At 43.1% G+C, this 12,058-nt stretch overlaps 1 protein-coding gene across 2 annotated transcripts in view; it reads right to left on the bottom strand.

The window, feature by feature from the left end:
• FCHSD2 (FCH and double SH3 domains 2) overlaps positions 1-12,058 on the bottom strand; it is a 150,684-nt gene that overhangs the window by 16,593 nt on the left and 122,033 nt on the right. For both annotated transcript variants that reach the window (XM_088140448.1, XM_088140449.1), the window contains 2 exons: positions 11,936-12,040; positions 1,093-1,254 (listed from right to left, as the gene is read on the bottom strand). In XM_088140448.1, the coding sequence (XP_087996574.1) occupies positions 1,093-1,254; positions 11,936-12,040 (267 nt within the window). The remainder of the gene's footprint in view (positions 1-1,092; positions 1,255-11,935; positions 12,041-12,058) is intronic.

The raw sequence follows: 12,058 nt of genomic DNA, 5'->3' as shown, positions 1-12,058 counted from the left end.
AATTGTAGCTTCATTGTAGAAATGAAACTTGCAGAACTAGAGAGCTGATTGGTGTCTGGAGAGATGGACACAGTTTGTCCGCTCCCTGCCTCACAAATGACACCTCAACTTAAACATGTTATGTGAACCCAGTCTAAAAGTACGTGAACGGTTGGCTAAAGTTAGCCTTACAATTCTCTTGCTCCTGAAATAGTTCTTCTCTACCACGATGTTCATAATTACCACCCCCCCACCATCAAAAACAATCTGTAGAAATCTTTCTGCTTGCAACTTCCCAAACGATGTTCAGAACCGCTTTGCAAATGCATCCTTTAATCCGCATATCTCATAAACGAAGACTTCTCCCCCAGAAGCTCATCCCACAACAAATGATTCTTTCTTTCTAATGCTGCAAAGCATGCTGTGACTGATGACTGAGGACAAACTGAATGCCTCTCCAAAAATCCAGCATGCAGATGTTGGTTGGCTACAGACTTCTTCACAATCCTTCTTATGAGGGCGAAATTAAACTGGCCAGTGTTCACATTTTTAGCTTTTGCATCATTGCTCTTTTTTGCAAAGAGAAATCTACCGTTGCTGTGGGAGCAAAGGATTAACGCTGACCTCCCCAGCCATCTTCCCCTGGCTTAGGCCTGGTGGGCTTGTGATTGCTGTTTAAAAATCAGTCAAGAATGTGAGAAACAACAATGATTAAACTGGACCACATGTCCTTTGGCTATTTTCATCAGGGAAATGTATGCAGTCGTTAGCCAGACCGTCTCTTTTCCAAACCTTCCACGTGGATCAGTGATGCTCCTCTGCTCATTTATCTAATGGCTACATAAACTTGGAAGATGGAAACTCACTGGAAATTTATTTTTTTTAAAGAAATACATAACTGTGCTTTGCAATCTAGTCTCTTCTGATATTGGTGTGGCCCAGCCCTTTTTTAATAATGGTTCAAAATATGCAGTCATAGATATACCAGACTGGTTAAAAATAGTCAGCTGGTGCTTAAACTTGGCTGATATTTGTTCCCCTTGGACAGCATGAACATTGACACGGGTGCTTTGCAGAGCAAAGAAGGGGACAGTTAGACAAGCCAAACCCTACCAAGTGTGAAGAGCCGTTGTTGGCAAGGGCTGGGAGACTGGCCCACCGCTCGTTCTCCAGTTCTTCCATCACTTGATTCATTGCACTTTTCAGCCACGTATCCACCGAAACTCCAATTTGCTTCAGGAGGTCAAGGCGAGCTTCTGCTTTCAATTTTATGATCTAAGATGACAAAGACAGAGAGAGAGTTACTCAGATCCTTGGTTTTATTCATCAGTCTGAAGAAAGAGGCTTTTTTTTTTACTGTGAAAATGATTTTTTGCAGCCTCTGCAAGAGGGTGACCAAAATGAAGAGAAACGGGTTTGCCCAAAATTTTCCCCATTCTTTTTGGGAAGAAGACATTGCAGTTTGATTTCAAATGCTTGCTCCTTCCTAAGATACCCTTGTTGTGACTTTGTAGAGTTTGACTGTTACTGACCTGTAAGAAGGAAGGGGATTACTGTACCTCTGGAGCACTGTATATTAATTGTGGCTGTGATTGTTTCTAATTATTGGGACTGTTGTTGTTTTCAATTTCATTTACTATATAAATAAATAAATAAGCAGGCAAACAAATATTAGCAAACAATTACCCATGGTTCAAGCCAGGGTAGAAAACATGCATTGTGGGAGGAGAATCCATAATTAAAAGGAGCTCATATTGGGACATTTTCTAAAGATCCTGGATAAATAATGTCAATCATAGTCAATGTGGGCTAGAGTAACCTTCTACCACCTATGTCCTCCAGATATGTAGCACTTTAACTCCTGGAATTCCTAACCAGAAAGGGTTGTGCTGGCCAAGGATTCTGGGGGTTCAGTCTAAAACATCTGGAAGACATCTGGTTAGGGCAAGCTGTGCTGAAGCAACCAATAGCTGGACTTATTCCTTGGGAATATTAAAGCCTTAGAAACTAGAAGGAAAGCAAGAAGCAATGTCTTTTCAGACCCAAAGATTCAGAAATCACTGCCACACACCTGTATCTGTTGGGTGTAAGACATCTGAATGGACCAGATGTTTCCCTCTTGGTTCTGCCCAAATCCAAAGAGCGTAAATAAAGAAGTACATCAATAGCAATGCCGAAGAGCCATGCTTCTGGACCACATGAATTTCTACAAAAGTTGGCTCATGGGGAGACATCTCTCATTGGTACTGAGTGAGAGGAACTGGGAAGAACTTGACAGAAAGCAGAAGCCACAGCTACTAAACTTAGTAGCTGGGTCCCACTCTGAATCAGTACCGAAAATACAGGGAACACCAACAACAATGTGGTGCCAAGGATGCAGAGACCTTTCCTGGCTACCTTGGGATCAAAGGTCTCAAGATAATACTGAAGCACTGAAGCTTCTACCATAATGTCCTTGAGGAACATGGATCACAGAATGGTTGGCTTGGAGATCTTCTCAAACACACAGAGGCACTTTATAATACAAGGATCATTAAAAATGAACTACTGAACTAACTCAACAATGAGGTGTCTCTATCTCAGATACAAACATCTGAGAATATTAACCTGTAGATGGTTCTCTTCATAATGGTTCCTATAAAGGTTCTCAGCTGAGAAGAACAGAGCGGCCAAGCTTTCCCTGAACCAGACAAGGCTGCAGCTCTCATAAGAACCCAAACGGATCGTCTGTATTTCTTGGCACTGAGCCTCCAAGGACAACACTACACTGAGGAGGAGCACCTCCACAATATGGACCTCCTCTTCCAGAACTGTCAAAAGCTCGTAACAGGCTGCTTAACAATCAAGAAAGCTAGATGCTCACAGGGCCTCGTCGGTCAGATTTATTGCAAGAAAAAGGGGGTAAGGTTACAGCAACTGGATATGGGCATTTTATCAGTGAATATGTTAACACAGAGCCTTCCTCGTGTCTTTGATCTTCTTTCTAGCTGCCTCTTGGTTGCTATCTGCTTAGAAGATACAAAAGGAATACTAATTTCTTCTTGTCTGCAATATTTCGCAAACAGTTATTCTTGTTCCTAGACTCTGAGTGTTCCATTACAAGAACCAGCAATTCCCCTAAACTCACCCACAGAGCTTCTGTCTGATCAATATCTGGGTCAGCTAACTGGCCATTATCTCCTTACTAAACCACTGGTCAATGTCATGGATGAATGTATTGTTTTGGATGTCACATGATGTTCCCCACTGATTTTCTCTATGATCAACCCTGCAGACAAGAGGAGAACCACCGTGTAATAGCCTCTGTCATCCCCAGTCTGGGTAGCCCGTCAAGGATATTGTTATTTATTTATTAATTAAATTTGTATGCTACCCATCTCCCCCAGAGATTATTACCAACAAAGGTATCAGAAGTCAAGCGAAATCAAGGGACAGCCACGCCTTTTTGACCAAGGCTGCTTCCATTCCAGAATCAGGCAAGACTGAAATGGATTTGAATGCAAAAATGACTCCTAAGACCTCTGCAGTTTTGCCCACACGTTCCATGGGAAGCTCTTGAGCTAAAAGTTGGCCCTGGAACCACTGCTTGGTCAGCACCCAGTGCATATTTTATGCAGGAACAGAGAACTGCCCGATGCAAAATAGGTTACTTTTAGATTAAGAATCCGAAGGGGGAATGCACGGGAGGACAGAGAGCAAGAGTTCAGAGCAAGTTTTCCTGGGAAAGAGCAATGACATGACTTTGGGCCCCAGGGCTACTTTTTCAACATTGCTTATCGCTGAACCATCAGCTGCATGACTTGAGATCCATTGTTGGAGCCCGTTCTCATGGGGCAACCTTTCAAAGGGGGACAGAATAAATAGGAACCTTGCTCACATAAGAGTGTGTCTGTGCACCACAGACCAAAGGAGGAAGCAAGAAAAGAAAGAGAATTGCTTTCAAAGCTTGAAAAAATTACGTAGGGCCGATCAGAGAAGAGAAAACAAATGGGCAGATGAAACTGTGTGCAAATATTGACCTATGCACTACTCTAAGAGCTGCAGATTTCTCCACCAACCAGTCCTCCAATCTGCAACACTCCATAGGAGTCTGATTACAACTGCCATTATCCCCAGCCAAACTGTAGCAGTTGTAGGAATAGGATAGTCCAACATACTGTATCTGTAATGATATTTTAGACTCAGAAATTGTTTTTTCCCCCCCACATTTAGAATCCATGCTCTGTAACGGAGAAGTGGTGACTGAAGTAATAAGCAATTGACCCCAAAACACTCCCACTAACTGCTGGATAAAACTCTGCGATTGGTGCAAAACCAGTAAAAAAATGCATGTTCCACTGTCAGAAGCCGTTGCGTCAGCAGCTAGAATTCTAGAAGAGATTTATACTTTGGGAATGTTTTCTTAAATTATATTTTTAAAAAAGTCTCCTTGGAGAGCAAAAAGGCCAGCAACAGAGAAACGGCCCACGCATCCTGCTGGAAAGAGCATTCCTCCACCCAGAAGCGGCCCACGAGGAACACCCAGTTTCTTGCACCCCTGGCAGAGGAAAGCAGGAACCCAATGCAAAGGAAGAGACAGAGGAAGGCCTTCTGGAGACCTTTTGAACCGAATCCGGTTGAGGCACTAAAAGAAGGGGTCAGCACTCTCAGACAGGACCAACCGAGTGCAGTGCAGCCCAAACTGATGTCTAGTTGCAGGGGAAGGATGGTGGGTGGGCAGCAAAGGGGGCTGAGGAGTTGTGCAATGGGCACAGAGGCGAAGGAGCCAAGGGGGTAGACAGAAAAAGCAGAGATCAGGAAATGGGAAGGGGGGTGAGAAGGAGGAGGCCAGGTGGGGGGTCCTCAGGATGGGGTAAAAAAAAAAAAAGTCAAGTTGGCTGGTGGCCACGAGGATAAATCTGGCTCAACACTGGAAAAGAGATGCTTTGTTGACAGCGTCAGATGGGGCAGCCAAACTTGGGGCATAGGCAGCAATGGCAAAATTAACCAGTATACATTCAGAACAGAGGCTTGACTGAATTGAAGCAAGGATGGGTCCCCTTATGGGTCCCCTTATGTCCCACAAGGCAAATCCAACCCCCAGAGCATGGGTTTTAAGGGGGAAATAACTGATGTCAGGACTATAATTAGAAATCATTTCAGTGTTTATAAGTTTGTTGATGTAATCATCAGCCGGGTACAATAGAAGGGAATTTAAGACTAGGTAGTTTTCCAATACTGTTTTTATTGACTTTTCTTTCTTTCTTTAAAAACATGACTGACTGACTTCCTTCCCTCCCTCCCTCCTATCCCTTTTTATATTATTTTTTTAAATATGCGCATTTATCCTTGGAATAATGATAAACAGTGGTGTTATTAACCTTATGCTCAGAGCTTTATGGAGATTGCTAGTTATTTTTTAAATGATACAAATTAACTTTGTTCCTTACATGTACAATTAATTAATTAGCGAAATTATGAACTTCAAATTTCAGTATAATTGTAAACTCCCCATTTACTCACTGATATTTTATTCTTTATTCACTATGCCACTGTCTATTTATTTATTTAAAAAGATTTATATAGCCCCTCGTATTGTAACAACAGCCCTGGGCAGTGCACAAAATAATAAAAACAACAGAAACCCCCAAGCCATAAAACAAAAATCAATAAAACCTCTAAAATCCCTATAAAAACTCATGGCACCCCAGGGCAGCACTCTCACACCATCCTGCTGGGCTCCAATGCGTTTATCTTCTTTTCTTCTTTTTTGCAGCTGTTTATTCTGTTCCTTCAAATGTTTTAATAAATGAATTTTAACAACAGTAACAAAAGATGATGGCTATGATGGTGCAATTCAAGCTTGCAAGGCTCTTAATTTCTTAAACACAGCAATAGCGGTATCGGACCAACCCTCAATCTTAGATACGTGTGTGTGCCTGAATCGAATTTACTGTTAACGTGACTCAGTTTAACATTTCTTTGAGATGGTGTGCTAGCAGAAAAATAAGATCTGGAAATACTGCTTTATAAGATCTGTTTTAGCCAAATACTTGCATACAGGTAGTCCTCAACTTACGACCATTCATTTAACAACTGTTCAAAGTTATGATGGCACTGAAAAAAGTGACTTACAACTGGTCTTCGCACTTATGACTGTTGCAGAGTCCCCATGGTCACGTGATCATGCTTGGCAACTGGCATGTATTTACAATGGTTGCAGTGTCCCGGGGTCACATGACTGCCATTTGTGACCTTCCCAGGGGGTTTCCAACAAGCAAAGTCAATGGGGGAAGCCAGATTTGCTTAATGACCATAGTAAAATCAGGCACGACTCAATGACTGCATCGTTTAGGGACAGAAGTTCCAGTCCCAATTGTGGTCATAAGTCAAGGACTACTTGTACTATACAACGCAAAATCCTTATAAGAAAACAAAATATTTGTTTCCATTGACTAATTTTATACACATACATGCATGTATTATGGGGAAAATATTAATTACACAAATGTTTTGTTTTTCTCTGCACAAATATTCACTCATGTTAATATTAGCAGGCAATCCTACACAGCTTTAACGAAACCCCACTTATTGGAACACAAAGAAGGTACTTATTTCAGCAAACTATATTTTTAGCATTATAAATGGGAGGAAAACGCTGCCAAAATTCAGACATGGGAGCTGCTCGGAAGGGCTGCCTTAGAAAACCACAACCTACAACATAGAAGATAAAAAGCACCAACAAATTATGTGATGGATGCTGGCAACTAATTTCTAATGTGCTAATGTCAGCTTTCCAGATAATTTGTGGAGGAATTAGTCTTGATTAACTATTCCAGAGACATCCTTGGGAACAGAATTATTTCCCCATCATTAAGATAAACACCAACAGTGTAAACTATGGATATATTTATTAACACTACTATCTATGTGGAACCTAGTAGTACCAGCATGATTGAATATCCAACTGAGGGACCAACTGCTGGAGCAGACAAGGCGTAAATTTAAAGCAGCTTTACTTTCACGCTGTCTTCCGATGCAAAGGTTTTCTGCATGGAGACGCACAGCAGCAGAAGATGGCTTTCTTCTTTTAAAAGTAAAATGGTATCTTCTCCTGATCTCTTTATTTTCTCCCCAAAATAGACGGGATTAGATTTAGACTCTCTCACCATTACTATGTGCTGAGAACCACGAATACGAGACAAGGAGGTGGAAGATGGCAAGAAAAACGAGATCACACAAAAAGTGTGAAATCTACATTAAGGTGCAGCACAAATTGGGGAGGGGGGAGTATAATTGAATAATTGCAGCACCTACAATATACAAGGCATCAGTCTGCGAAAAAAATTATTTACTAGCGTAATGTAAGCCCATTTCAGCTGAATATGGCTTGCGTGCAGGTGGGATTGAGGGTGGAGTGGAGTGGAGGACTATATACCACAATGCCTTTACACGGATGCAACACTCATACAACCCTTATGGGCCTGCTCATTTTGCAAATGTGAAGATGCAGGTGATCTCTCTGATTTTTGGCACCACAAGCGTTGGATTTAAAAGTATGTAGGACCAGCGCAAACACAATATCCATGTATGAGCCTTTGGGGGCCTCAGAGGCAGGACAGGAGACTCCGTACCTCTTGCGCCCAACTTAATGCAAAGCAAACAACCTCAGTTTTGGCCATCCATCACCACATAAACGGATCATCAGCCCTGTGGCACTTTCCAAAGAGATACACTATGCAGCAGACCTCAGCATCAGCCTAAATTCATGCGCAAAGGCATTTCTGCAGGTTCGGTGCTGGCTACCAGCTTTTCCGGCTTCGCAAAAGGGTTGGGCCAATTCCCGGAAGTCCTGGGAACCTGTGGCTCTTAGCCTTGATGGCTGTGGGACTCTTTCTGAAGGCCATCTGCTGGGAGACTCTGGGCTTCCACGGGCAGTTGGTGGCCCCCTGGGAGAACAGACTGCTGGACAAGATGGGCCAGGGGTCCCATCCAGCAGGGCACGGCTTATGTTCTTATTTCTCATTAGGGCCTAGCCTAATTAGGTTTGGTTTGGCTAGCAACATCCTTATATATGGCCTTAGTTGTTAGTTCTGAACTGTCTTGTAAGAAACAACATGGTAGAGTGGTGAAGGAAGACACAGGTTCAAGCCTATTCTCCTTCTCAGAAGCACAGTGGGTGACTGGGCCAGTCCTTCTTTTTGAGGCAAGGAAAAATTGGAACAAGAATCACCTGAACTTGGAGGAAAGCTGCTTTGTAAAACTTACAAAAAGTAAATAGCTGGAGCAGGAGAGGCAATGGGACTCTTCCCCCTTTAACATGCCCCTTGATCTAATTTCAAAGGCCTCCTCCAATTATTCTAGGGCTCAGCATAATGCGTAATCCAACTCTGGGATGGAAGATAGAAAGAAAGAGACAAAGGGAAGAAAGGGCCAGAAAAAGGAGAGGGTGAGAAAGTGAGCAAATAGGGGGCCTTACCTGCGTCTCACCCAAGTGTCACCCACCAGATGCAGTTCCTCCAGGGTGACATGAAAAAGCTGCCAATCTACCTGGGACAACCTGGGTCATGTGATGGCCTTCCTCACACTTCCACAACTGATCCTTCCATACACAAAGGCACAAGCAACAATCATTCATTCGTCATATTTAGATAGCTGTCGTATTTCATATTCATTAGCCATATGAAATTAACTGGCAGCTACCGATGGCAGTCAAAAGGTCCTGCCCTTACAAACCTACATTTTGTTGGGAATTGTTGGGGTCAGGGACCCTGCAACGATTATCAAGGTAGAGAATGCAACCCAGAAAAAACAGAGAGAGCGAGCAGGAAACTGCTGGCTTGTCTCAGATGTGATAACTCACTTTATTATAAAAATTCTCCCAGGGACCATTTGGAGATCACACATTTTATCTGAGAAATCGTATTTTCAACTCCCTAAAGAGTAAGCCAGATTTTATTTGTTTCTATACTGTTCTTCCTCCCAGAGGGGAAAAACTCTTACAATAAATCATGGTTTCTCAACCTTAGCAACTTTAAAATGGGTGGACTTCAACTCCCAGAATTCTCCAGCCAGGAAAGTTGAGAAACAAGACAATAAATCATTACCATAAAAACAAACATGCTTAAGAATAATAAATGCAAAAATTAAGAGCAAAGTTAATTTAAAAAACCAACCAGAAAAGTCAAGGATGTAACACAAAGCGAGGCTGGTCCTGTGGTTACCCTAGAAGTATCTGGATGAACAGGCAGGTTCTAAATGGTTTTCTGAAAGAAGGCAGGCTAGAGGCAAGTCAAAGACCTTTGAGTACAACTGGCTCAACATCACCAAAACACTCCTGCACTGTGGGCTGCATCTACTGGTGTGATCCTGGCAAAGCCTCCCCAGTTCATCTCAGTGTACAGGTTAGATGATATCTGGGGAAGATGAATGTTTGATGTCAGCCCTTCGAGGCAGACCAGAGTAGGAAACCAAAATCATGCAGGCTAATACTACTTTTATTATAAGAACCTTGCAAAACTGAATGTGCTTCCCTCCTCCCTCCCTCCCTTTATCTTCATGGGAACTAGGGAGGGTCCTGTCTGAGATGCTTTCTCAGGTTACAGTTCTGGCCCAGACTCAGGTTTCTTTTATCTGATTGTTGTCTTGGTAGCAGCTCTTCCTCCTGTTCCTCAAGGTTCTTCCTGTTCCTTCTGCCCATTACATCTAAGTATGGGGGTCCTAAGCCATTCAATCCTTTATGGACCCACATGTAGATCAGTGGACTTCAACTCCCAGAATTTTGCTGGGAGTTGAAGTCCACACATCTTAGAGTTGCCAAGGTTGAAAAACACTGATGCAGATATGTTGATGAAGATTCTCAGCCATCCAGGTGGAATTATCTGGAGGCTGAGTCATGGCAACTGGACTTCTTTTCTTTTGGTTTGATATGTTTCGCTGCTTCTCCAAGCAGCTTCTTCAGTCTAGAAGAAGCTTCTTGGACAAGCAGCGAAATGTATCAAACCAGAAGAAAAGAAGTCCAGTTGCCATGACTCAGCCTCCAGATACTGATGTAGATACTGAACAGCAGAGGAGAAAGAATAGGATCTCATGAGACTTCATGAACTGAGCAGGTCTCCCACTGCCACTTTCTGGTAATCATCCTATAGGGAAGAACAGAACTAGCGTTCCCCCAGTTATGAAATGCTAAACCCCTTCAACATTAGCTCATGATCAATAATATCAAAGGCTGCTGAGAAATCCAGGAGAACCAAGATGGTAGTGTCCTTGTTTCTAGTAGAAATCAATAATCAGATCATCCAAGGCTTTATCCTTGCTATATCCAGGTCTGAAGCAGATCTAGATATTTGGCTTTTTCCAAGCATGCCTGTAGCTAGATGGCCACTAGCATATTGCCCAAGAAAGGAATACTTGCAATTGGGCTGTAATTGTCCAAAAGTCCAGAGTCTGGAGGATATTGCATCGGTATTTCTTTGAAGGAGGTGGACATAATTTCCTCAGATGGTACTGACCACTTATTGGAGTCACCCAGTAGACTCTCCCTGCTGGATTTTAATGGCCACCATGGACAAGGACCTACAGCCCAAGTCACTGGCCCAATTCCCACCAGCATGTTGTCCTATTCCTGGCTACAACAAATGAAACCAATCCCTTAAACTCAGACCTGATGGCACCCCGATAAATGCAACAGCTTCTCAGGTGACCTGACCCTCAATATGCTTTGGTAACTATTACTGTATACTCTTGAGCAGTTGGCTGAATCTGCCTCAGGACTAACCTGGAACAGCCCACCCACCATCCTTGGAAGCCCTGCTGGGGCATTCACTGAAGATGCAGTAATGATGGAGCAGCAAACCTCTTGGCATCACCATCACCTCCATCACATTACACGGTAGGCTTGATTCTGCATTTTGACTTGTCTGTGGTGGAACTCGCTGGAAGATTGGAATCACTTCCATTTGTACCCCAGCTTTCTCCTGGTTCCTTTCGTCACCCAGAATTGCTCAATGAATCAAGGCATAACCAGAGCAGCAATAATGTCAACGGCCTTTCCACAGTGAGGCCACAGCCTCAACAGCCATTGTGCCTGGAAAATCCCTTCCGTTCTATTTTTCTGGCACAGCAGCAAGAAGAGCTGCAAGAAGAATGGAAATTTCCACCAAACATGCTAATTAGTTTAGCATGTTTTCCCATTTTGCTAAGGAGTTTACCTGATTAGGGAAAAAAGATCAGCTTCAACAACCCAACTAAAACTTTGTAAATGAAAAATGGCAGTGAACGTGTCCAAAACCTTTCATGGAGCTGTGCTGGAGGACAAGAGAGAGGCGTGAACATAGGCTCAATTCTTGCTTAGACTTCTTGTGTTACAGAAGGGTGTAATGGGGAAATAGAAGGGGGGGGATGCTGCACAGGGCCCCTTGCCCAAAACTTCAATGAACCTGTGAAATCCCAGCCTGAGTTTTTGTGGCATTTAATTAAGAACATGAAAAGATTCTGAGATTGTATGGGGATATATACATTTAATGACTGAATCGGGTTTATCATCCTTTCTGGGGGAAAGAAAACAGAAAGTCAGGAAAGAGGAATGACAATCCATTGTTTACTGATAAGGGCCCTATAGGGAAGATGGTCAAAATGACATAAGTGTTAACAATATCAGAGCAAATGCAATCCTCCTCTCTTTTCTTTAATTGCCGTAGGCCACCGGACCCCATTCAGCCAAGGAGATGGTTCACAAAAGATTGCCTGATGTGAGTAAGTCCACACTCACACACATGCCTGCACATTCCCCATTATTTGGACTGATCTGAAACAAATCACACCAGCCCTTTAGCAGGTGACAAACCGGGCACAAACAACAATGAAAATACAAGCAGCTTTTCTCTTTTTTTGCAGTGAACCTTCAGTGGACGATGAGCTAAGCCACTGCTGTAAAACCACGCGTAGGGTCTAACCAACTGGGGTCAGCACCTCTTACCTCAGCTTTGCGAATGTTCTCCCTGGTTTCATCGATCTTCTGCTCTAGCTCTGCTCGGCTCTGTTCGGTCGCCACCGGCCCATGGCATTCCAGCTCCTCCAGAGTCTGCCGTAAATGGGGGGG

This window comes from Python bivittatus, unplaced genomic scaffold, assembly GCF_059951505.1.
Source record: "Python bivittatus isolate LINGU-HERP-01145 unplaced genomic scaffold, Pbiv_v1 ctg000340_np1212, whole genome shotgun sequence".
NCBI classification, from domain to species: Eukaryota; Metazoa; Chordata; class Lepidosauria; order Squamata; family Pythonidae; genus Python; species Python bivittatus.
The sequence above is the reverse complement of the archived record's forward strand: the minus strand, read 5'-3'. Positions and strand labels throughout refer to the sequence as shown.